The sequence below is a fragment of the Ascidiella aspersa genome, chromosome 8 (assembly GCF_963924565.1).
Source record: "Ascidiella aspersa chromosome 8, kaAscAspe10.2, whole genome shotgun sequence".
Classification (NCBI taxonomy): Eukaryota; Metazoa; Chordata; class Ascidiacea; order Phlebobranchia; family Ascidiidae; genus Ascidiella; species Ascidiella aspersa.
Genome location: NC_139454.1, coordinates 9,715,752 through 9,743,696, shown reverse-complemented (window position 1 = coordinate 9,743,696; position 27,945 = coordinate 9,715,752). Strand labels below are relative to the sequence as shown.

Genomic DNA, 27,945 nt, shown 5'->3' with positions numbered 1-27,945 from the left:
AGTTGTATGGAACACCATTGCACTTTCTCGTTTATTTTAAAATATGTTTTTGTTCCATTTGCACTTCTTTATTTTGCTTGCACTATCTTCTGTTGCTTAAATCGCAGTGGGTTGTTAAATTTAGTATGTAGCATTTTTACATTTGATTTATGTGGTTCGCACATGTTCGAGTTATATATGCACAGTTGCACACCATTTTGTACAATTTTCATTTTGCAATTTTTTTTTTAAAGAGTTCATTGCTATCACCAACGCATTTTACATCTTGATTTCTCCCAAAGTTATAATGCACATCTTACACATTAGTAAAGTGAAAAGTTATTTTTTTATTTATGCATTTAACCTACCTCCACAAAAATCTATTTATTTGTCGTGCCTTTTTAAATAGCAGAGAATGCTTTTACCATCGATGCCTCACAGGTAAGAAATGTCTTTAATATATATACAATGCATTACTCGACATTCTGATATAAGCTCGTCCACGAACAAAATCACATTTTTATGCTTTTCACTAAAAAGAAAATACATTTATATTTGTTATTCAAAAGGCACTTTCGTTAAAAAAGTTTTCGCAGTTGCATTTGGAAAGTACGTTTGGAAGAACAACGTCGCAGGGGTTTGTATTGAAGAGTAAAGGCAGAACCCTGAGGTTATTAGGACGCAGACTTGGACAACTAGATGTAGAATTAGTCGCATTTTGTCTTTAAATTAATCATTTTTTGTTTAACTTAGTCGCATTTCGCTTTAATTTATTGAATTAGAAAACTAGAATTATCTAGTTGTCCAAGTCTATTTAGGAGGACCCAGTAAGCACCGCCGGAACGTTTAACTCAATTCAGTAAATTGCAACAACAACAACAAAAATGATTTATTCCAACTAAAAGCAAACTTTATGGCGGTCTACCTGTTTTCACCTGTTAGCTTTTACATCCGTATGGCCTGTCAAAAAGGGCTTTTAACGGATAAAACAAAGGTTTCAATAAGTAGGGTTCTGTACGTCGCGTATGAAAAGCGTGAAGTAACATGGCTGTGAAGTGTTCGAGGTGTCAAAGAGGGCGATGAAAAGTCAGTCTCGATTCTACATTTCCTCGGCTGCTTTATTGACGTATACTTTGCCGTCAGCACTCTTCTCATCGTGGTATCCCGATGCAGATTTTGCCATGGCTTTTGCAGTTCTGCAAGCATTCAAAATTGTTTTAGATGCGTGGTTCAGTAAGTGTAGAATCAAATCCTCTTGATCGGGTATTTTTCTATAATTTCAGCTATTTAGGTTATAAACTCCTTAAACCCAAGGCATTAAGGCGGTTATTCGTTCGAAAGTTAAAAAAAAATTGTTATAACCCCATACTCTATGTGTGGCATGTTTTTTCTCAAATATACATTTTTTTTCATGTGGCAGATATATGGTAGGTGTTCTTGACTTCACTTGTTAGGCTATTTAATCAAAACTACTTGACTTCAGACAATTATTTTACAAAAGTCATGACTGGGACTTCCGACATTGGAAAATAAATTGTTTACAACACTGTAATTGTACAAACGTTAATTGGAAATTTGACCTAATTAAATAACTGCGAATCATGCGAACAAGCGTGTAAACTTTGACCCCAAAGAACAGTAGGTAAAACGGACGTTATAGGCTATTTTGTTACGGCCTATAAAATAAAATACCTATTGCTTTTGGTCCGAGCTTCCTGTTCTATACACATTAAGTAAGAACTCATGCTTTTCACAACACTTTACTCACATGTATTTCGAGAGCAGCACACCTGACGCTATCAGTAAAACCAGCAGTGCGATTCCAAGGACAGTACCAGTAGCAATTGCCTCGATGTGGCTACCAGGGTGCTGCGAAACAAAAAAAGAAGATAGCAGGATTATTTTTTGCTACTTTTAAAGGTATTTTTGCCTATTTGGTGCACATGGCGATGCTTTTCCTAAAGGATTCTTCGAAATGAAACGGCGTTACCCCAATAATCGACCTAATGCGTTGCAATTTTCAAATTGATTTTTTTTTTTAAACGATATTCCCTGTTATTAATCTTATTAAACAAGAAAAACAATTTTCGTTAAAAGTGCGATGTTGATTGTTCCGCCCATGCCAGTTTCGTCGGACAAATTATTTGTAAAAGTTTAGTTTAGTGGCAATTTCACCGGTGATAGGCAACTTCACTACGCTCAACACAATTGGGCCTACCTCTGTAATGTCATCGGCAGCAGGCGCCATTTTGCAGCTTATGCCGTCTTCATTTAGGGTTTTTCCCTCCGAACAGGCACATGTGTAGCTTCCTACAGAGTTGGTGCAGGCCTCTTCACAACCGCCATTATTGACCATGCATTCGTTTTCATCTGTTAAAAAGCAAAAGTGCTTAGCCCTGCGTAACCAGACATATTTTTTTACGTTTAATTTTTTTTTAAAACTAAATTATTTGCTTAAATTTAGTAACCCACGCAGAGACGTTTCTCAAAGCATAAATCTATATTAACTTTAAAATTTAAAAACACCCCATTTTTAACTTGATTTGTAGCTAAAATAGTAAAACATAAATACTTCCATCACACAGCAAGTAAGAACTATAATCACATTTTACGCCAAACCGACTAATAAATCTACATTTCCTGCTACATTTCTTAAGGTATAGCATGAATAAAATAGAAGCCTAAGTTATATCGATTATAGGCTACTGTAGTTTGTAGGAAATAATGCACTATATTTTGTCGACTAAAGTAGCCAACCAAACAAAAATTTGTCGGCTGATGTCTTAAATTGCATACACTATACTTGGTCATTTCTAATTGCCTAAAAAACTTCAGATTGACAAAAAGAGCTGTTTTCAAGTTATACTTTTGTAGCAGTTGTCTCCAATAGTGCGTATCCTGACTTAATTTTCCCATCACATTGCTGACAGTACCAATTCTTACCTTTGCAAATGGGTGGAACGGCGTTGAAAGAACTGCCGACGCATTCGATTTCGGCTTCCCCGAAAATCTTGAAGCCTCGCCCGCAATAGTAGGCCACCTTTGGCCCTTCGCATCTCTTCCAACTTCCGTAATCGATGTCCTTGGGGCGACCACACGACCCAACTGCGAGAAAACACAGCCATAACTCAAACGTTTGCTGGTCGTAGTTTTCTACTGGCGATTGCTATTTTACCGTCGTATAGTAAAACATTAAGGATAAGTTAGAGATGTCCGATACCATTTTATTCCGATACCGATGTTCGATATTAAGGACAAAAAATATGGAGATCCGATCCGATACCAAATGACGTCGTTACTATTATCAACAAGCAAAATAGATGCAATTAAAACGTTCAAAGTGATTTTTTTGGGGGGTAATATAGGCCAAAATTTGTATTAGCCCTAAAATGTCCAGTTACCGCCAATTGTTAACCTACAATTGTTTTAAAAATTTACAATTCAATGTAGAAATAACTAAGTGGTTTGCAACTCAGTGATAAAATTCCATGTTAATTTGATATTCAATTGAAACCAATACTGCCCTAATATTGGACCAGAACAATACTATCACTTGGTATACATAAAAAAAACTTGTTTTTACCGCTACGATGGATCAGCAAATATTAATATACTTTCATCACCGCTGCAAAAAGAGTTAGATAAGTTGACTTTAGGGTTGATATTTTGTGACCGTCTTAGCACCCCCATTTTCACATGCCCTAATGATAGATATAGTTACTTTAATTCAATACAAGGTGGCACCAGAGAACTTAATTTTCTCAGACATTTGAAAATGCCCAAGGCTTGTAATGCTTTCAAATTATCAAACAAAGATAGTTAAAAAAATAGACATACCACATCGAATTATATTGAAGTTAACATTAAGCACTTGTATTTAAAAAATTATAAGTTAAGGAAAACTTAAAATACGCTACTATTCGGCAAATCACTTTGGGAGCAGCTTTTGTCTCTACTATGTATGTAAACTGGATGAGCGAAACTCACCTTCGGGGCTTTCCCTCCATAGATTCAGGTCAAGCGCCGTTATTGCGTCACAATTGACGAAGTCGCGCGGATATTCAACCCGTCTGAACACGTCGGTCTGGACCCGATCCACCCCAGAGTTGTCGCAAATAACACGCGCAAAGCTCAATCCCTCGATGGCGCTAGCCTGCAATGCAGAGAAATGTTGAATGTTGCGTCTTTTGTAACAAAAGTTTCTTGGGAATGTGGGGTTTATTCGAAATAACGGAAATCGGTGTATCCTCTTTAGGTTTTGAGATGGCCTCAAAGGGTGATTCACTTTTAACGGTGTCATTCTAAGTTTTACGAACTATTAGCATTGTAACTAACAGTATGTACGATAATATCGGGTCGAGGCCAATACCCAGTGATTTTCAACCGCTGTTCCGCATGTTCCGTAATATATCGTCGGTCACTGGTTTATAAAAAAAATGGACTTTAATTTATGAAACTAATTATCCACTATCATTCCAATAGTATTTTTTTTAATTTGCTGTTATGTAGTAATAGGCTTAAGACTCGTTGCGTAATAATAGGATTGCACCACAGCCCGAATATAAATTTTGTGCCCGTCCAAACAAGCCTAGGAGGTATCGCACTAGGTCTAGGAAAACCCGAAAGCGTTAAATTGTTGTGTTGTTTATTGTAAGGTATTGCTGTAAACTTTTGTTCGTGTTCTGCAAAATTATTAACCACATAAAGTGTTCCGTAGCTCCAAAATGATTGTTTAGATTGTTTACTTTCAGTCCCGATTGTGTTACAACATTTGTTTACTTTTATAGACCTCAATCGTAAGCCGAAGCTTTTTCATACATTGTGAACATTTAACAGAAGATGTTGATCTTATCTTATCGATTGGAACCGTGAGTAATAGCTGACTGCGGCAATCGGACCACTTCATCACTTCTTTAGTATAGTTGTTTTTTCGGCTTTTGTATTGCCGAGATTTTTATCGTGCACAGTTGCTTCGAGTTTTAATTTCTAAGCGTTCTGTTGCAATAGGCTATACTGCTCCGCATCCGGTAAGACCACGCCAGGTGTTCCGTTTTACTAAATATTTCTGCGTTTTTTTTTAACACATCGCCAGAAAGTCAGTTTTAATACTACAAAAAAACTACACCTAGGTATTTCGACTGTATACAATACAAGTTCTTATCTATATGTTACGTTTAATCGCAAAAATTGATACATGTCAGAAACAAACACAAATACACATCGCCCGTCCAAACTGTAACGCAATTCGGTTTCCAACCTTTGTGGAAAAGCGAAAAGCTGAAAGATTTTTATTCACTCGCTCAAAACCCATTCAATATCTATGGAAAAATATAGAAACTATTTGTGTAGAAATTATAGTCATCCTTCGCTCATTTACTTGCTGCTTGTTAAAAAATATATTACTTGGGTTCAACTTATTTAGAAAATTCAATTTAGTTAATCTTGAAGTCATCATCAAGAAAATTTATTACGAATATTGATAAAATCATTCGATTAAGATCAATAACTTAGTTTACGTGCAAAACTTGAGATAAATAGATCAATTTTATAGTAAAATGTTAAATGAAAATACTTATACCTAAGTCACTTGGCCCAATGACAAAGTCAAGTAACTTATAGAAAAAAAAACTCCAATGAAGTCAAGTCGTTTTACCAAAACAACTTAATTCATATCATTTGAAAACGGTGACTTTATTGTAGTCAAGTCATTGACTTAAATTACCGATGAGTACTCAATGTCTCGGTTAACATTGTAAGGCTAATTAGTTTGTTGTCCTACCGAGGATGATTTTCCTACCTAATCCCTGTGTTTAGATGTTCTGCTTATTTTTGAACTGTGATGCTTCTTATACTTCTCAGGTGAACCCCATAAAGACTACGTGACCCAATGGCAGCCCGACGCCGTCAAATTATAAGCTGTCGACCTTAACTTTTTTCTTATATAAATATACCCTCATAACCCCAAGCCCATCCCTAATTTATGGCCTTCGTGTGTACTTATCATGACCGAAAAACACTCCCAGACAATATGGTTCATTGTACAATCCAAACATCGCGTCGATTTCTCTATACCCCTATAACCTTTGATTCACCCAACACTGCTGTCCCATTGGGTGTCAAAAAATCCCTGTCAAGATAATAAAAACGACCGGGACGGTTGAAATTAAAACAGCCCGCAAACCCAGATGAATCTGAAAGATATGCGGGCCTAACTCGATTTTCTAAACCAGCTTAGTTGAAATATCTTTTGGTTGGGGGGTTGGGGCTTGGACGTGTTTCATTCCCTGTTTTGCCTGTTGAACGTCACAGATGCGTGACCGTTTCCCAGCAACAAATCGCAAACAGAAAAACGTGTTTTTGAAACCTGTTCTGTTGAGAAGACGCCCGGGTTGCGATAGTAAAAGCGGTCACCGTCTCTGAGCGCCTTAAACTGGCGCGCAAGCAAGCAGGTGAAGGTCGGACCAAGTCTCGAACCGCCAGGCAAAATGTCCTCGGCTAATCCGGCCAACCAAAGATCGATGTTCCTACAAAGGGACAATCATTGGCTTAAAAAACTCCTAAAGCGATTTATACGCATTAGGTCTTGGGGCTCCCCGTCGAAGGTATGCGTCATTAAATCCGTGGTTGTTTTATTTATTGGTCGGGTTTAAGTATAAACTAAACAAGTGATGCCCTATCAGTCCCTAGAATCTATTTGGGGTAGACAATGTGCCAGTTGAGTATACAACGGCTTTATCGCTTTTATAACAAGCTGAATCTGGAAGCATATAAGTGAACTTCACCATTAACATTGAACCTCGTGAAGTTCAATATTAAGCCTTGTAATTATTTCCAGCTTAAGTAGTCCATCTCGGAGTCACCAATTTGTATATGTATAGCTCTAAGAATAAATAACTCCCTGAATACACTTCTGTGAAAATGAGCCCATTATTTTATCCACCTTTGCATTATCCCATTTTGCATTGATAATATAATTGTTCTCGACAAATTTAATGAATAGTCGATTTTATCGAATGCCCTGGCTTTATATTTTCATTGGATTTTGAATTTGTCGAATATACACCAACCATTTGGCAATTAGACGGAACCTTTGTCAACAAAGTTTGATTGGTTCTACTTCATCTGATCGCATTAACAGAAATTTGTTTTTAAATAAGGATAAACTCAAATTAAATTCGTGAATTAGTTTCGTCTTTCCCTTGTAGAAATATTCGTTGACACGTCTAGCTTTATTCTTTATAGAGATTTAATTTTTAGTTGTTGTTAGTTGTGATACTTAGCATAACTCGGAACGATTAGGTTGGTATTAATGCCGATCCAACACGAAAAAAGTATTACCTTCTGTGAATTTTATTCATGTTGTGTGATTTTTTATAGTAGATTTTTTATAATTATAATGTAAATTTCTTGAAAAGCAGTAAATAGAAAATCAAGAGTAACTAAGCTTTCTAACGCTAAGCTACTTTCAACTATTTACCAGAAAAATATGTTTCAATTTATCATTTTTGCTTATTCGATCACGTTGATGACGTCATGTGCTATCCGGTCGGACGGCCATACTTTACCCCAATCATTTCGAATATATGTATGAGAACAAAGAATAAGAGGTGTCGGCCATCCCTAATAAATAACCAATTGCTAACCCCTGCAAAAATCATCACAGCAGCCAGCAACTTACCCAGGATGGCCATAGAGCGTCCTCAGTCGTTCTCTGACAGTTGCGTTGCTTATTTCACCGGCCAAGTCGTCGAATGTTTCTGCCCGGGTAAGGTTGCACAGAACGCGCCAGTCGTTGTACAGGGGAAGTGCGTGGTCGCGGCCTCTTTGCAGATTCAAGGAGGCCAAGTCCAAAGCGACCTGACATGAATTTTGAAAGGTTATTCAAGCGTGGATTTAAATGAACGTGTTTAAGATTACTTGACGCGGATCCGCATTCACTATAATCTTTATAAACAGGATAAATAGAAACATTTTAAGGTGAAAAATTTAAGGATCTGGCAGAAATAAGAGCGAATATATTTTGCCCCATGGCTTCGATCACCAAATAAAGTAGGGCTAACAAAAACATACCATTTGCGTGAAATGTTTAAAAAAACACGCTGTTACATAAATAGTAACAGTATGAGTTTGAAGCGCTCGCCGTCCTTAGAAACCTTCATAAAAGCTATAAATGCAAACCAACGGTCGTTGCGGCCGCCATATTTAATTACAGCAATCTGTTGTATACTTTAACATAAAAGGGTTAATGAAAGTCGCTGTGCTGAAAGACTAATTTCGTATTGGACGAATTTTTTCGTTGAACAGTGCCACTTGATTATCATCTAAATGTATAATTTACGTCTAAATCTAACGTGTGTCCGCTATATATGGCTACAGGTGTTAACACTGTGTAGGGCTCGGCCATATCATATGGTCTATTTAAGTGTAAATGCGCATGAAAAGCGCTGCGACCTCCCATGAAAAATTGGCAATAGTCAACCAGTGTGTTTATCTAAGTATAACCTTTGTTTTTCGTTAAGTATAACCTTGTTTGCCGGTCAGTTGGGTTGGGCATGACCATGATTGACTTAATGTTTAGTATTGCGATTTTTTTTACTTTTAGAGCATATTTTCTCAAATCGATAGTAAATAGCTTCTTCTAAATTATATTGGTCGGAGCACATCCTTCTTACCAAGGTTTAATGTCTATTGGTTCCAAAAAAATTTCACAATCAGTTAGGTTAACGTGGTTAAACAAACTGCTATGCAAAAAGTTTTATTGTTAAAAATTCTTGTAAAGTGGGCTTTTTATTTTAAAGATTTCTTAATGAATTCTCGACTGTGGAATTAAACTTTGACAATCGTTTCATCATTATGGTAATTGCAGAAAATGTATTTTACTTAACACGTCTTTTACATCCCATTTAATTGTATACAAACGCTTTGCCATAACGGGAAGTTTTTACGAACAGGTCCTTAAGCGTCGATCAAGCGTGAAGCGTTTAACTATAGCTTTTTCGCAAACCGTTAACTCATCCTAGGCTACGATGAGCTTGTTAGTTCCCACCTGATTCTGCATGGCGAACAACTTTTCCCGAAGTTCCTCATGCATCATTTGTGTCTGTGTGATCAGCTTGGCCGATCTTCCGATTAAACCTTCGCGAAATCATCACCGTTTAATAGTTTTGTGAACGTTAAAGCTGGAATAGATGCATAAAAAGGCGGTGGTTCGGGCAATGGCTCGGAAAAAAGAGCCTACCCCTCATAATCGACCTCCTTTCTCAAGTAAGCTTACATATGGCATGACTATAGGTCAGGGTGGCCAACCAGTAAGATACCGAGACCTACATTTGTTACTTGGCTAACCGCAAAGAGTCACAAGTTGCACATGTGGGTATGAATTATCCCTTCTTTCTACTTACACATAAACCTCTGCTTAGCTAGATTGATTTGAAATGTTCCTAACAATATTGTCTAAGCTGCATTTAGCGTTTTTTTATTCCACTATAGGACTACGTAAATAAATGCCATCACGCAGTCGAAGTCCAAAAAGTTGTTGAATTGATTGTACAAAAAGGAAAAGGATCTGAGCAGGGATGGATCCTATAATTTTGTTGAAGGGGCGTGGTAAAAACGTTAAATATGCAATAAAAATTCAAAAAGGACAAATACAGAGTATATATTCTACCAGGAGTCCTCAAAGTTGCAAAGACGTTTTGCATAGTTAGTTTAGCGCGAAGCGCGTTTTTAAATTAGTGTTGAAACTCAAAAAACAACCTGAACGTAAGAGCGGCATGGAACTGGTTGAAGAGCCGCATGTGGCTCGCGAGCCGCGTGTTGGCCACCCCTGTTATAGGTCTATGAAAGTAACTTGTTTTACAGCACAGCAAACTCGCAAACAACGAAAGCACCTCTCATAATGGGATCGAGTCCTCCTTGTCTGATGATCCTCCAAGGAGCAAAGAAGGCCTGGTGAAGGAGGATGGACGGGAACTCCGGGTGGTCTTCGAAGCTGGCGTTCAGCCGCCGGAACTCTGGCCAGATGGTGGCGTGGCCAAAACGAAACGCTGCCGTTGCGAATACGTTGGACACTGAAGGGTTCACATTGGGGTCGTAGTCCCCGTAATCACCCATATGACGCATTCCCTCCTCACCCAAGATCTTTGGCAAGTATTCCCTGCGCGTGTAATCGGTGTATAATGTTAGCTTTAGCGACGATTGGGTGTGATTATAAAATAGCCCTGATCAAAGTTCTTGTAAGGCAGCCTGTAATGTGTTAACTGATGTACTTTTTTCAACTTCACAACCTTTTTTTTTCAACTTCACAACCAAAGTTACGCAAGCCTCGCTTTGCCACATATTTTTGCTATTGGCTGGCTTCGAAGTTCAACAGTCTTTTGCTAAACTGTTAGCTAGTCGAACCAGCTTCGTATTTCCTTGACTATTGTAGGCCACTCTTTCAAATGTTCAAACCTTATTTGCAAACATTTTTTCAAAAAAATTCTTAACATGGGGCAAACATAAACTCAATACAAAAAAATACAATGCAGTTAAGCAGAAACATTCTAAACAGGGTAATCATAGGTAAATCATATAAACTCAAATTGTATTGAAATCTTGACAAGGTTTCTGCTTTGACCTGATGAAGCACGATTTTGGCAAGATTTAAATGCACTTTGTCTTTATGTAGTGCCACCTGATTACCATATTCAGAATTAGCAAAATACGGCAAGTCAATATTTTATTAGCTACCCAGCATCATATCAACGTTATTTTTGAAATAGGGTTATCAGTTAAATCGTATTAGGACAAATTATATTGAAATCTTGACAAAGTTTCTACTTTGACCTAATTTCGCACGGATGTGCGAAATCTTGTCAAGATTTCAATACAAATTGTCTTTATATAGTGCCACCATTCACTATTCTATTAGCTTCCCATCAGCATCATATAAAAGCTGTTGTTTAAACTTACTTGTAATTGACGACTTGGTGGTAGGCACCGACAATCTTTCGCGTCTCCTGGTAAAGGATCTCCCCCTTCCAATGGGGGTTAATTTCCTTGAGACGACGAGCGATGCGATTGTGCTCGCGGACCCAGAGGGTGTGGATTGCCGAGAGGGTGAGGTGCTCGCTTACCCTGGGGCAAAAAATAAAATTGTATTCGATTGACTCAGTGGTTCTTTAGCTGGGTTCCGCAAGTTAGTTTTACGCGGTCCCCAATTTTAATTATATAACGTTACTATGTCTTGTGTCTGGCTCTTGATAGTTCAGTTGTATGTATCTAGATTTTAGTTCAGGATGTAGGCGTGATACATTGATGACATATAATAAAATTTTGCCTAAAGAACAATTTTGCAATTGAAACAATGCCTGGCAGCAACAGCACATTCATTAAATTCAAATGACTGTATGGACCTACATATATGTTTTTCGCCTATAGTTGTTTTTTCGCCAGAAGAAAAGTGCCCGAATAGGTAATCGAATCGTTGGCACTTCAACAATTTTTTCCGGAAGATCAATTTTACAATTGCCTGACAGCAGCAGCAAATGCATACATTGATGACGTTATAAAGTTACGAAAGGACGTGACACCATAAACAATTAATCTCCAAAATACCTGCTCTTTATGAGCGAACTCATACTCAAACAATACAAGTTGAGTCTTATCGCCTGTATAGTTAAAAAAAAAACTGCGCAATTGTTTTTATTTGTAAAAGTCTTATTTAAAAGGGTACGTGGCAACGTGGCGCATTAGGCACATTGATGGGTTTCCAAATTACTTAAAGTAGTGGAATTTATGGATTAGCCAATATTGGTCATGGTGGATGCAAATTATTACAAATGGCAAAAGTCCTTTAACGCAGTGGTCTCCAACCTTTTTATTAACCGACCCCAATTTCAATAAACTAAAATCAGTATTTACATGCAACCACAGTTTGTTTTCGGAAAAATTATGTTTGAATTAAGTAGGCTAACTTCAATTATACGCAATCCAGAGAACTGTGGCTACCACATGAAAAGTTTAAATTAACAGTTGGATTTAAAGTTAACAATGAAACACAATTCTTTGTTGATTTGTTTCAACATTTTAAATATACCAATTGCCTGCATTTAAACCACGAGCGCAGTGAAATCACTTGAACTGTACATGAATTTGTGAGTGATGGCGACCCAATGAAATATTTAGTTGAACTCACATTGGGTCGCGACCCGTAGGCCAAAGACCGCTGCTATAACGAGTTAGAGTACAGCCAATAGACCTACAACACTGAAACAATAATCAAATTATCGAATGTTAATGATCTCACCTAGTATCACCGGCTTCAAAACAAGGAATGTTCACTCCAGTTGCATCGAAGCGATCTTGAACGCAAGGATTGTTGGGATTGAATGGGAGGTATTCGCTGCCTGCAAGAATAGATATATTAGTTACAACGCTACGCGTTAGGACAAATCGAATGTCATTCTTGGTTTAAAAGTTTACGAAATGATGGCATAACCAGGGATGGACAACCTATATGGTCCGCGGGACTGATCCGGCCCGCCAATATAAATAATCCAGCCAACCGATTCTTTCAAAACTATAGGCACGACGCAATACCCCATGTATTTGGTGAAACGTTAGCAAAACAATCCCTTATAACTTTCGTTCGAGCGAAACGACGTATATGTTTGTGTTATGAGCATATTTGGACAACTATATTTATTTTTGCTTTTCAAAAATTATGTAGGAATTAAACAATTATCCTTAACGATAACGGTACACTTTTTACTCCAGTAACGTTCATAAAGTTTGTTGGAAAGACCTTTACCAAAATATGTCTGCCTAACGCGATTTTGTGCTTGCAAGGCTGAGCAAGAAACAAATCTGGGTTGTTTTACAAAACTGCCGGTCAGCGAATAAAAAAAGCAGAACCCAGATCAAAAATGTCGTGGTAACATTGCGTTTTCCTTCAAATTAAAGTAAAACCACTTAATGATAATATCGTTTTGTGAGTTAAATCAAGCCGTTTTAAACATTATGTAAGAGAAATAAATTTTATCAAAAACGGTATAATTACAAGATTTCAACGAAACAAACATAAAACGTAAATAATATGGAAAGAAATAATGGTTAACCCACAGAGGAAAAACGTATTTCGACGTCATGAATACACCGAAAATATATATTATACAAAATCTGATATTAAAAACAAAATACTTTCGGCCTATTACCGCCATACCGTGGTCGTGAAATTGCTCGTTGGTTCTCATCAAACCGTGATCATGGGACATATTTCGCAAGAAATGTGCCATTTTCTCTGTGCTTCCGTAAACCTATTACAAGAAAATAAGTTGCTTCACTAATGCACCTTGGGCGATGACTAAATAGATTTAAAAGCGACTTGTATTGGCTGGGACTAATTATACAACGGCCTTAACTTGCTTAAAAATGTAAACCAAATCCAATTAGGAAGAGTGAATCTGCAACATCTTAATGAAGACATTTTGATACGCACTTGTATCAAGGCCACTTAAAAAAGACTTGCCGTTTGGTAAAAACTTGAGACTGGCTTGATTGCACTATGCAGTACTGATCTGTAATGTAGATTGATAAAGAATTTCAAAGTCACAAAGGTCGAGTAGATCGACATCATCTTGATTAAGACGTTTCAACACGAACATGTATCATCTCATTATCTGAAGCCGTCACATTAAATTAAGATGATACCAGTTCGTATCGAAACGGCTTAGTCTAGATGATGTCGATGTTTTACTAGTTAACTTGATCTTCTTGGCTTTTCAAATTCAAGACTTGCTACCAGGGGCGTATCCAGAAATTTAAAAAGGGGGGTTTCCAAATTTTCAACGTTTTTCCCTCTGACGGTTATGACGTCATAAAATAGTGACGAGTATGACATCATAAAATAGCGATTGTGACGATTTTTTTGGTATAACGACATTTATTTTTAAGTTTAAATTTATTTTAAGTTTTAGTACATTCCCGAAACTAAAGTTAAAAAAATAAAAATATATGTCCAATATTTTTTAATACGTTTTCCGTTTGTCCGCGACGCACTTGGCAGTCCTCCATGGCGCAATGGTAAAGAAGCGCTGTTCTAGTTCAAAAGACAGCATTAAATATAAACAAGACGGCTGTAGAAAACTCATTCGCGCGAAGCGCTAAAACTTTCGCTCTTACATAGTTAAAATAGTCGAAAAGTATTTAAAAAGGACTCGTGTATAGTTAAGAGGCAGCGGGCCCGATAAAATACACCGGCCAGCGGGCCGTAGGTTACTGACACCAACATCTGATAGTAACGCGGACAGCTAACAGCGAGAAACATCAGCACCGACCAACTCAACGTTATAAGCGAGAAAAAGGCGGAGACCGCTTGATTTATTGTTGTTAATTGTCGAACACACACTTGCTAATCAGCCAACCTGAACGAATAAGGAAAGGCGAAGGAGAAAAAAATCCTCGTTTACGGTCGACCAAACAAGAAACGAAAAACGGCGTTTTGCGCTCGATCTTGGTTTGGCAATTCGCATTATCTTAAGACGCGTGACCAAATTACATTAAAAAAAACGCAGCTTTGGACGGTGAGTTTAAACGCTGAAAAAAACGAACGAAAACCGATATTGTCACTTACGAAAAAGGGGGGTCCGAACTCCCAACCCCCCCCCCCAACCCCCTTGATACGCCACTGCTTGCTACATATTTGCTATTTATTAAAATATAAATTTACATAGTAAATTTTAAAAGGAGAATACCCCTGCACATTGCACAACATTATCGCCGACCTACCGTGCTGGCGTCAATGTAGGCGGTGACGGCGTTAATCTGCTCACGAGACTGAATCTTTTGGAAGAGTGAGGCAGTGTTACCGGTCGCGCAAACCGCCGCTGAGCGAAAGAAGGGAAGGCACCGGGCGTCCTTGATTCGGGGGTCGTCGGGAGGGACCTATGTGCAACAAGTTTATAGTTTTGGCAATAATCTGTGGCGCTCGCTGTTGATGTTTAAGCAATGGTTAAGGGAAGCCTGAATGGTCCTGAACAGCGTTTTGGTGAAAGGATTGTTGCCGGTAAAATTGTGTTCTTTTATGTCCTCCATCTCCTTATTTCGACGAAATTTCGGATGCATATTTGTGCAAGGCATTCACCGATAACTTCAGGTTTGCTAGCATGGGTAACGGAAAACGTTTATGCGTTTTGGTAATAAAGTTATTCCACGTCCAGGTCTAATTGTTTACTTTTATTCAAAATGAATCATTTTGGTAGGTAATGGTTTTTTACCTATTTATTTTACAATCGGTTAAACCTGACTGTAACTCATGGACAGAACGCAGAACAATATAATTGTTCAAGCTCAAATAAAACGTATTTACTTTCACCTTATAAGCAAGGATATTCTTTTGTCAAACTTATGGTTTCTGGGTTATAATAATTAAAAAAAAACTTCTCCTAACTAAATAGATTCCTCTGCTAAGTATTTATAAATATTTTCTGCTAAATATTTCAAGTATAGCTGTCTTTTCAAGTTCAACATTTTTGTTAGTCAAAAAGTAAAAATAGATTAATCAAATAATGGCGTATAAGGTGAAAAAAATATAAAAACACAAACGTAGTCAGAAATATGACGTGTTTTTGTCAAAATAAAACTGAATTGCTTACACAATATAAAACTGGTTGACATGCCAGAAGAGTAAAAGGGATTTAATCTGGTAGTTATTTTGGTTCGAAGATCTATTTTTCAATTTACTTTGTTTACACAAGTTTACATTTTCGACCAAGTTGTAGAAATACCTGCATGGGGTAGCACGGTGATTGGTTCATGCACGTTTTTTTGCAGTCAGTCAAGCCCTGAAAGGTTGAAGTGCTGAGACTTTGCGGCGTTAAGTCGATGTCATGGTCGATGTACTGGCCCCATACCACCAGCAGATGGGAGTAGAGAGGGTCCTCTATGTTTACATACAAAGAAAAAAATCAAAGAGATCCTGTTTCCGTAATCCGCTAAACCTAAGAGTTTGAAAATGTATACTCAAAGGTAATTTAGAATATTACGCCTGTATACAGTTATGGAAAATTGCATCTTCGCTTTAATTCGGTTTTTCCACAGCATTGAGAGACAATTCTTGTCTGGGTATTTCCGACGTTCGATTAATTTATAATTAATCCATTGTTCTATTTTACTTTTTAATTTGCGCTATAGAAATTAAACTGCATCTAGATTTGATTAGTTTGGTAAAATAAATTAGTTTTTATTAGGCGCTTTACAACGCCATAGATGAAATTTACCTCCCAAGCTTTTTTAATAGTTCTAATGCATATTTATTCCTAAATCAGTGATAAATTAGTGATTTTTCGAAGTGGATTGTTTTAAAATTATAAGCAACAGCACATTTTGCCGCAGCTTAGTCAAAAAGTTAAATATCAACCACCCATTTTGAACAAACAAACCGAATTAAAAACAAATGCCTTTCTAGGGAATTCTCAACTGCCCTATAATACTATTGGCGTTGATCAAGTTTTCGAGAAGTCTAAAAGTTGATCAAGTTTTCGAGGAGTCTAGAACACTAAAAAGTTGTCAGCTTTCGTTATCTTATTACACTGCAGTTTGTGTAGACAGTGCAAAACAATTAAATCCGATTTTACCTGTAACCTCCTCGTTGGAGGTATGCATAGCATCATTGGAAACTTTCCGGACTATGGGCAGCTTGTGTCCGTTGTACAGCCGATCCTTCTCCCAGCCTATAGGGGTGCTGAAGCCGTTCTCGTACTGAGCGGGGAGCCACCTAACCAGCGGGGTGTTGGACGATCCCCAGTATGGGTTCGCAGTGTTGCTGCACTCGGCGTTTGCCGTTCTAAAAGTAAAATTGTCAAAATGGAGCAGGGCGGGAATTTAACCCGGGCAGCGAAATCCGCGCATCGCAACGTGGTCTCAATTTATTGGAACCTCAGTTTTAAGGCATTTTGCGAGTTAACTAAAAGTTAGTTTGTGTCTTTAAAATTTAGTTTTAAAAAGTATTTAAGCAAGGACCAATTTTAGACAACTATAAGTCAGTTTAGAAAATACTGCAGTTTATTAGGTAAGACAAAAACGTAGCAAAGAATTTCCGTCGTTTCACGCTGTATATTTCGACTAAAAAAAGCTGAACACTTGTTACGACTCAAAGCCTAAAAATTCACCGCTAAACAATGTAAAAATTTCGACACAACCAGAAAGCTAGAATACCACTAAAAATTAAAATGATTTATAAAATAGTAAAATAAGAGTTTTAATGCTTCACTTAATTCTTAGAATTGAACAACGAAGGTTAACTATATACGGCCTAAGTCTGTCACGAAAAAACATATTTTTGTTAAATATTTTGTTTTCAAATCATTTTTTTTTTTTTTTTTTTTTTACGGTCGTTTGCAATAGGCCATTGTTTTTTAAGGTTTAAAGATTCAGTGGCAAAAACAAAATTCAGTTGCAGAAAATAGATCGGGATCCCTTGTGTTACGTCACCACGTTATGACATCAGCACAACCACTCCCCTGTTTACCTGTACATGGAAGCCAAGCAACTGGTGGAGCACTGGGGCGGGTTACGGTTGGCGATACAGCCGGAAAACTTGGCCAGTGCCATCAGGGTTTCGGGGGAAAGCGAATCCGTAGCGTTAACCCTCCTTTTTAACCTGAAAAGAAATTTTGCCCGGCATTAGATGGCCCACCTGTATCACATTGGATAACTAAGGTTGGTTGATTAAACAGTTTCGACAGTAAAAGGTAAATGGAATATAATCAATGTTAAAAGTGTACCGCACACTTTTCTGAGAAGGTTTTATGTGAATTGGACTACAAACCCTTAAATACACGGTGCTGTACAGTGTGCAATACACGCTTGCGATATTGCTTTCAACGTGTAACAATTATGATAAAATACTATTTAAGTCCAGAAAAGAACGAAAAGGACATTGAAGGTATTTTTCATATCGGATAAAGTCGAACAGTTGTATGTCAAAATGTGTTCAGTGTGTCACTTTCAACTTATAAACTAGCCACTTTGTCCGCAAAATTATGCTCAAAATGAACGTTGTCCAATTTTTGCAGATTATATCAGGATTACAATATGTGTCAAAACGAAAATCAACGCCTAACGATTTTTCAACAAACTATACAGGACTACAGACGAAAAACACTGTGATAGGGTGAATAAATCTGGCGTTGATTTATTTATTGCAACTAACCGCAGGCCGGCGACAATAACGACTTGGAAATACGGCAGGAAAAATACAAAAGCGGACTGCGGTAAAGTCGAGAAGTAAACATCATCCAAAATTCATCGCCTTTGTAGCGAGTCAACTTAACGCCAGGCGCGGATCTAGGGATTTTGTCGGGGCATGACAATTTATTTCAGAGATCACGTCACAAAGTTGCGTCACAGCACAACGCCGCAAAGTTACGTCATACCGTTTGCCACAAAGTCATATCAAAACTAGATTGTACAGGTGCTACTCAATACAAAAGCTAGAACGATTTTATAGATTCGCGCAATGCGCAAAACGCATTTATTTTGCTTAAGTTGCCCAACTTTTATTTTAAAAGGGTGCAATAAAAAGCACGGCGCCGATGAGGTAAAACGATTTCATCAAAATGGGCTAAAACAGCCTAGAAACTCAATTAGCTAGAGCATGGTTGCGTATTCTATTCTGCCTTTAAATTTACAATTGTTGATCAGTTTTAAAATTTGGTACTCAACAATCCACATGCCCACATCTGAATTAGGACTCGGGTAGTTTTACGTGGTCCTACTCGAGTCCAGAGTCCCAAGTCCAACTCCGCATCCCTGGTTTTAACGTTTAATCTTGGTTGTAACAAATATCTTTATCCTCCTAAAGTTATTTCCCTTACAATTTAGAAAGAAGTTATACATAAAATGGTATATAGGATGTTATCTTTGAGCGCTAAAATTATAAAGTTTATACAGCTTTACGATTGTTTAAATTTTTATTCTTGATTTTAAGTAACCAATTTCTTCGTTATCCTTGTGTTATTTACCTGCAGTTCACGTTTTCAGATGTTTTTAATAGTGGTAAACTGAAACCAGATGTGAAAGTAGAATACCTTTTTTATCCTAACTTTAATAATTTTTTACCGTAAATCATAAAAAAATCTGGGAACGTCATCAAAACATGACGTCATAGCACGCAGATTAGAAACCTAAGGCTTAGCGTTCAAATATGCATCTAAAAGAAACATGCGTACAATCTTGAGACATGGCCTCGTGAAAAAATAGCATATTTTTACCGGAACGGTCTACCGTCAATATAATTCCCCCATGACCGTAACCGGTGAAGTTCCTTTTATCAGTAACGAGAGTAAGAGAACCACTCCACTATAAGGCGGTCGTTTACCTTAGGTGACTTCCTGCCAATATTTCTTGAACGAGTTCGATTGCGCTGTCGAAAATGTCGCCAGCCTGCGCCATTCGAGCAGATTCCTCGCTCGGAGGCCTTTTGAAGAATTGGAAGAGTGTTGACGAGTCGTCCCAGATTTCCTTAAAAAAATGCAAAGTTTTCGGGATTTATTTTGGCCTGTTTATTTATCTTTGAGCAGTGCACCTTCCATGGGCTATTAACCATTTGTGCTTCTATGCTGACGTCAAAATTACATAACGTCACACCTAAGGTTTGTGAAGTTAATTAAGTGCCAAATAGTTGTTATTACATGGTCCTGTCCCCTCTGAAGACTCCTCTGTGGCCGCAAGAAGGGATGGGTTTGAATAATCGACCCTGTTCTATAACATGTTGTGATTAAGCCCTGCGTATTTAGTATATATTTGTCTTGCTGTTGGCTTTGGTGTCACAACATACGATTTGCTATCACAACAGCAGGATTGTCCACCGTTGATCAACGCACTTGGAAGGCAATTTGTGGGCGAATGGCGTTCCATTAAATGTCGGTCTTTTCACGACACGCCTCGTTTGCCTTTCACAGCCTTTAACACAGCACTTAGCGCATATGTATAGCGTTTTTGCACTATCATCTTTGAATCAAGTACGTTGACGGAAACCCCATCGCTGTATGCAAATCTTGCGCAATGTTATAGGGACTTTACTGACTTCAACCTGCCTATGTCCGATATGCACGGGTGGCTCGTTGGGTACCCAACGATAGAAATTAACTCATCAAATCACTACGATTTAAAAATCTGTTTAAAATGGAAATGTTTTCTCTGTCTTGTTTTTAATAAAATAATAGCAATATGCCGAAAACGGATTTTTTGCGTGACTTTATCAGGGATATTATTAAATTTTTGTAGTAAGAATATTAAAGCCTATGCAGTGCTTTTACTTGTTTATTGTAACATGAAACTTACAAAAAGCCAAAACAAGACCCCGTGGCACTACAATTAAAATGGCATGAAAGCAAAGGGTTGTTTCTGCCATTTCTATATTCATATAGACGACTCATACTCATGTTGATTCATATAGAATACTCGTCGTAGAGACCAGGATACATTTTACTTCTTATATGACTCTCTCTCTTATTACGTTTTTCTTAATTTGAAACCTACCAAGTGAAATGCAAAATAGTTGTCCCAGAAAATTTGCCCAAATCACCAAAATGTGACCAATTTTGTTGTAGCAACGAATGTTAGACCGATATCGCATTAAGTCAGTCACTTCACACTTGATGGAAGGCCAGCAAAGCGTGAAAATTGCTACAAAGCGTAACTTTCTTAAGGCTAAGCAAGGCCTGAGTTTAGCAAACCGTTGAAGCAGTGTAAATTAAATGCAAATTACGCTTTACCTAGCTCTTCTCGGCTTTAATGTAAAACGGGCCTTATGTCAGGAAATGTTGTCTTATCCAGAGTACAGTGGATGTGCGTCGACTCAAATCTGGTATCATGTGACAGTACAGTTTTTTTTCATGTCCCATAATATCGGATCGAAACCGATATCCGTTACCAAGTGGTAGTATCGGTATTCGTCCGATAATAGGGTGGTCTCGGTGCCGATCAGATACCAAATTGATTTACGCTTAACAGCCATGTTTTGCGATCCAACGTATGTTCTCTTACTCAAAGAAAAAAGTTTCAAAGAAAAATATTACATTGGAAGAAGAAGATAAATAGGCTTTCAAAGCGCAAAAACAAATTCCGGCCTAACTCCTTAAAAATTACTACCATTGTACTTTAAGTTTGACCAATTTTGCTTACTTGACCATAGAAATTGCGTTATTCGGTATCGAATCGGATCGCAATACTTTTTGTTTAAAATATCGCTTATCGGACATCCCCAAATCTGTCTAATCATCAGGGTACAGTGATCCAAAGAAATTGGAAACCATTGCGTTAGAACAGTGGTCGGCAAACTGTGGGCCGCAGAGCCATTTTTAGTGGGCCGTGAGTTACTTTTGATAGCTTAGTGTTACAATGTAGTTGTGGGCCGCGTGATAGCCGCACATTCATTGCACTTTGTTTTAAAAGTTTGTGGGGATAATAATTTTTATATTTCGTCAGTGTTATTTAGACCTACGTGCCGAATGTGGTCCTGAGAGCCAGTAGAACTATATTTTTTGCCAACTTTAATTATATGTAAACGCAAAATTTTCGCCCTACGTGCGTATATTATTCTTTTATAGTATGTTTTCCATTATGCCATGGCAGTGTTTTGGGCATCAAGGCGCCGTGTAATATTTCACCTTAAAAACAAATATCCTGAATCCGCCACTATTTTCCTTGTGGTTTTACGTAGTGGGCCCTCAATAGCTAGAAAAAGAGTGCTTTGGGCCACGACAAAAACAGTTTGCCGACCACTGCGTTAGAACATAGCTATGAATTGCGAACGACACTCTTTTATTTTCTATTTCGTTTGTTATTCTTTTATTACCTTGCACTGCCACTGTCGGTCCGTCCGCCTTACAGCGCGAGAAACCAGTTGTTTGGCTTCGTGCATTGCCCTCGTTGCGAAACGATCTCCGCTTAACAAATCTGCAAATAAAATCACGTGAAAATTAGCGGCGTTAAATCGTGCGAGGCGACGAACACCCTTGATGGGATTCGGCCGCTTTCTCATAAGAACCACAACACTCCTGTTTTGCATTGTGTTTGAACTCAAAAATTACGATGCGCCTTCGGACGCAATACACTCGTTTGAAAAAATCGTGAGATACAGTATTTTAAGTTTTTAACTCAGCGCTTCTAAACTTTTTGTCACGTGGCATACTTCTAGCGCGCGAAAAAGCTATTTTATAATTTTTTAGGCCTCAATTAAAAACATACTTTTATCCGGCAAAATAATTGACTCAAGCAACAGATTTAATTCTATTTTAAATCTATATCTGTATCGCAGATTTTTGCCAGTGTTTTTTGGGATGTAGGAATAGCAATTTAATGATATACTGTACAAATAACAACAAATAAATTGAATTGTTTAGACGGGAGAGTTGTAGCGAAACGTGGTGGTAATTTTTAAATCCGATGGTTCAAATTTCTATATTAAATTTATATCGGATCTGCACCGATACACGACTAGGATCGGACTACCACAGATACTTGTTTGTGAGTTTCCCTCAATCAAAGTTAAATTAAACGAGTAAAAATGCTTGGGCCAACTCGGCGTATCATAGGCGAGTATCGTGGCACCAAAGCGGGCAGCTTATATTTTATGATTGCAACTTAAGGGAATGTAAACAAATTATTTGCCACCTATAAATACTTTAGTTGGAGATTTTTACATTACGTTTAAGCTGAGAACGAACACAGTCGAAATTGAAATTTCCGAAAGCTATTTTTTAGATTCGAGGTCTGGTAAGGCTTTGGAAAACCTTTCAGCCGAATAGCAAACCATTTTTAGCGTGCAATGCACCACTTTGCCCATTGACATTTCGTGATCTTGCGGTGACGCGGCTTCGTAAAAGCCATAGCGAAAAAACAAAACAAAAAGTGCTATATATACATCAGGCTCGACTAGACAAATTTCCCGCTTGCGAATTTCGAAAATCAAACGTTTCCTTGACAAAAACAACAAAGTTTGATTCAACAGCGCGTCGGGTGTCGCGGATCAAACACAACCAACCTTCAGTCCTTAGTTCCCGGCCCCCTTGAATGGATTCACTTGCTTTTCCAGTGGCGGCCGTCGCGACCAACACAAACATCACCATTTTACAAGAAAACATGGCCCTTTTTGTTTCAGGCGAAAATCAAAGTAAGGCTGTGTCGCAAGAAAGACTTCCAACAATTCTTTTGTTTCGCCTTGAACGAAGCCTGTAAATCGATTGAGTGTGCTTTCCAGTCGGAAACAACTGCCCGATTATAGCTTTTCTGAAAATAAATGTAGGCAAGTGTTATGTTTTGTGCGCAAGGTTATCATCTCATAACAACAACAACCTGTGAAAACTATTTTAAAACTGTTAAATAATGTCAACTATATAAACACGGTTGTCCGCAAAGTCAAATCTTTCCTGTTTCGAAGAAATGTGTTTGGTGAACCATATAACTTCAAACTGCTGTTTAGCGAAAAAACACAGTAATTTTCACGCTTTGTACATCACAGTGTGGCATAAGCCTACATTCCACGAAATGCGTGACATTTTCGACGAGTCTGTCGGCAATTTACGGTAGCATTTTAGGTTTCACTGCTAAAACTGAATTTTTTGAGAAATGCGTTTTGTCTTGTTGTTTTATATACAGCGTCTAAGGTTTTGTTCGGCAGGTAATCCGCATCTTTTTTCTGACTGAGTTGTGTCTGAAAGTGAATTAGCGTAGGCGGGATTCTGACTTTGCCGTAGTTACGTTCAAACTTTCGATTAACTTGATGCTTGAATGGCACCGTGCTGTACCTCACTGTTGCCTCGATAGCTAAACGCAAAACTGTTTCAATGAACCGAAAAAAGCAAATAGACTGCGGGGTTTCCCACTTAAGACCTATGCTCGACATTTCCAGTGACTGTAAAAATACGTAAACGCCACCAAACCTTATATACAACTGTTTAAACTTTACCTACAGCCGCCAGACTACAATAATACATTTTGTTAGACAGGAATCCATTTTCTCGTAGACGTATATCGAAGTCCAATGCAAGTTTAGGTAGCGACCCGCGAAGAAACTAGCCACGCATTTCTCGACATCTCACGTGTCACCCATTGTTAGTTGACCAACCCAAAGGAAAAATACAGCTCCTTACCCAGTCACCCACATACAAGGATCGAAATGGTCGTATTTCAAAAGGACCGTCGACCAGCCCGAACTCGTAAAGTGGCATCCGAAAAAAGTCGGTTATCGTGTTTGTTTAGCGCAAAAAAGTTATTTAGTATTGTAAAGCAAAAAATGCTCGCTAACGTAAAATGCGATAGGCGCGGATTTGCCGAACGCTAGATACCGAAATTAAACGTACGACTTTTTCACCCAGCATTTCGACCCCTGGGTATAGCCTACGTCGGATAACCACAAACCCCGGGCTAGCCCAAGTCTTTCAACCCTTTTCGGGGGAAATGAGCTATTTCGCAACGCGATCGCGTGGTTGCCTAAAGTGGGGCGATAGCACAGCCTACGCCCCTTTTATACAGGCGACGCCCCTTTTTCTTCGCCGAATCTCTATGAAAGTTGTTGAGGTGAGAAATGCGGAAGGGTGACCGTCCGACCGTGGGTTATGTTTCAACTAGCTTTTGGGTCAAAAGCGACGAAAGGCCATTAGTGCCCATGGACGGAAAAGGCGTGTTCAGCCAAAAGGGGAGGGGGGGGGTGTGTTAAAGTTAATTTGTCCTAGAAACAGCACTAAATTGTTGCACTGGGTTTTAAAAATTAAAATGCTTCTATTCTATAATTATGCTGGAGACTTGTTTTAGAAGTACATATATTATTACCTTGCCAATATAGAAGTAGGTAAAAGTTTGGACCTTTCGAATATCTCTTTATTTATTTGACATCAAGATGTTCAAAATTAATAAAAATATATTCTAAACGTTTAAAATGCTACCCAGGCTTTGATATTCTTACTACGTCTTACTATAAGCTCCAACCATTATGCTCCAAAGTGTATAACCTAAAAGTTAGTAAAACGCGGCAACTTATTTAGTATTCTGTATTTTTGAAATTATTTTTTAATTCAAATTGCTACTATGTAAACGTGTCTTTATGATATGACTTAATTTGCAATCAAATCTCTCGCAAAGCAACTCAAGTTCAAGTCAAGTCATTTTAAACAAATACCTAGAGTTGCAGTCCACGTCATTGCAAAAACACAACAAGTCACATCCATGTTACGTTATTGCAATCCAAACTAAATTCAACTTGCAAAATCGTATAACGCGATCCATCCTTAGCAACATTACGAATAGCGAAGATTAAAAACAAAACAAACATTATTTTATCAAATAACGAACCTAATCTAAATCTTCTGAAATATTTTTAAATAAAGCACTAACATTCAAATTAAATCATTTGGGTAAATGACTTATCATTTAAACCGAAAGACTTAAAGCAGGTCATTTTAAAACATCGATTTAAATTTACTTTTATTGACTTAAGGCAGCGTTTCTCAACCGGTGCGCCGTGGAAGGTTGCCAGGTGCGCCGCAAAAGGAATAATATTGTGATATGTAAAACATGTATGTTTTACTTTCTATTGAGCTTAGCTCATTGATTCCACAGTACCATTAAATAGAAAACACAATAAGACCATCAAAGTAACAAAATCTAATAATAATCTATAATACCATAGTGGTAAGACCATCGACATAATAACGCCAAATTCGCAGTAATAACCACGACAGAATAAGATATTGAATAGTCTAGATAAGACCTAAACATGTTGAAATAAGTCCAAAATTAATCGGAAAAAGACTTAAGTGGACAACATAACGCCCAAGACTGTAGGGAAAGTGTGTGGAATGATTGTGGGGACCTGCCTGGCATTGGCCGTTTGCTGTCGACTCTTGGTCGCCGCTGTTTTGACACCTGTTTGGGCTTGTGGGCGGGTAGTTGGTGGTGTTAGCAATTGGGTTAGGGTCGAAAATATTAGGGGAGTTAGTGATAGTTATAGGGGGGACTATTAGTTATTAGTCTTATCTTCGCCATATTCCTAACTGACTTTCATTCCGAAGTTGCTTTTGTTCTTATTTTGGTCTGAAGGCTAGAGTTCCTTTAAAGATATGCAACTATAAAGCCTATATAACAAAAAATTGCAAGCAATTTATGAGAAATACCGGGACACCTCAAAAATTTCGCGCTCACTTCGCTCGCAAGGTGCGCCGCCTCGTTTTCAAATGTCTCTAGGTGCGCCACCAAGTAAAAAAGGTTAAGAAACACTGACTTAAGGCAATACAACACGCAAATTTTCCTTTCAAATTTAAGAACCCGACGAAATCCATGCTGGTATTCTAGTTCCCAATGGCAAACCATTCTTCAGTTTTATGCGTTTGATTTAGCTTAAAACAGGTGCTGACTAGGATCTGAATTCATTTTTCGCTTGCTGCGCCAACAACATGTGTCTATTGTGCTTAGCTGAACCACATACCTAGTTTGATTGATTAGTAGGTTAACAGTGCACAACCAACATTAAGTTTGCAATTAATAAAAAAATTCCGAGAAAATCACCTTAAATAATTCCGCAAATACCATGCCTTTGCTTATATATTGGATTCTAACCGACAGACCAGTTAAGGAAATGTTTTTTTCATAAAATACATTTTAAAACATAGGCGCCACCTAGCGGTATAACATAACATTTGGCTGCCTTAACCTAAATGCTCCCAGTTTTCTGTTTTTGGAGGACGAAATGGGTTGACCATTACAATTTTATTATTTTATAACTTACCAATAGTTTTACATTGCGACTACCTTTGTCATAAATATAATTTTGGCCATTTTTCATGTCTATCTAGCCGTATACTTTGGTATTCTGGCTGAAAAAAAATCATTAGGACTACTCTCAGTCTTGTCGGTTAACTTTGCCTAACGTTTTTTTAGTATTGCTTAGAGAAATATGTTTTAAGAGCATTCATGTTATTTGGGCTTGGTTGGCTATATTAGACACTTGGTCTTGTGAACTGTTAGCCACTGAGTTAAGAATTTATTCGTTTTACATTCCTATAGAATCTGTCTAAAATCACATATTGAAGTGCAAGGGCTCTATTAGGGAAAGTTGGTTTTGGTTTCCGGTTCCCACACGTTATTTGTTTTAAAGAAATGATCGTTTTAAAGGAAATTCCCTTTGTTATTAATTTTCTTGTTGCTTAGTTTTTCTAAAGAGGCCGTTTACAAGTCTTTAAACAATAGTATTATTTTAACCTTTTTACTTCAGGGCGCACTTAAGGACCTTAAGTCGCAAAGAAACCTGGCGACCAATAAAAGAAATTGTTTAATGCAGTGTTTTCTTAAAATTAAAACAAAGGTTTGTTTTTTATCTTAAAATATTTTTTCTTTTACTCGCAGCGCGGCAAGATTCGACTGCGCAATAACTTAGGAAGCGCTGCTGTTCCAAATTGCCTATAAATTCATCCCGGATATGCCGACGTGTCCCACATCAATGGCGTCGGACACCTATATAATAATATGGAAATTCCGATTGCGTGTTTTGGTAAAAAAACAAAGTCGGAGAAACACTGACTGGGGTAGTTGTTTCAAAAGTCGAATAGGTGACCGTTAGCCCCACGCCAAAAACGTAACACGTGCGACTTGCGTGCGAGCTAACAAAACGCTCAATTGCTGGTTAAAGACAAGCGAGGGGCGGTCACTCACTGCGCACAATGCCCTATGGTCAATATTGTAATATTTTCGACGACTTTAAGCCATCCGTCTTAAAGTGGGATGTCGGAAAGATTTTTTTTAGTTTTTTCGTGGTGCCGTGCCCTTGGGTGGCACTCGTGGAGCGGCAAATTTTACTGTTGGGATATGTTGCTTCTCAATTTAACCTGGTGTATATAAAAAGCCCAAAAATTTCGTATATAAGTGACCTCCCATAATAAAACCAGTAAAAATAATCTTGCTTTCGAATTAGTTGATATTGAGACTGTT

General features: G+C 37.9%; 1 protein-coding gene across 1 annotated transcript; it reads right to left on the bottom strand.

Moving 5' to 3' along the window:
• Positions 1-14: 14 nt before the first annotated feature.
• On the bottom strand, positions 15-23,517 carry LOC146136002 (thyroid peroxidase-like). The gene is made up of 19 exons (XM_083395100.1): positions 23,009-23,517; positions 21,821-21,921; positions 19,340-19,482; positions 17,489-17,620; positions 16,596-16,804; positions 15,747-15,901; positions 14,749-14,904; positions 13,184-13,277; positions 12,269-12,368; positions 10,933-11,097; positions 9,870-10,135; positions 9,026-9,114; positions 7,658-7,836; positions 6,344-6,503; positions 3,967-4,132; positions 2,923-3,084; positions 2,198-2,349; positions 1,748-1,848; positions 15-1,175 (listed from the first exon to the last, which is right to left on the bottom strand). The coding sequence occupies exons 1-19, from the start codon at positions 23,106-23,108 to the stop codon at positions 1,079-1,081; spliced, it is 2,727 nt and encodes a 908-aa protein (XP_083251226.1). The 5' UTR covers positions 23,109-23,517; the 3' UTR covers positions 15-1,078.
• Positions 23,518-27,945: the final 4,428 nt, after the last annotated feature.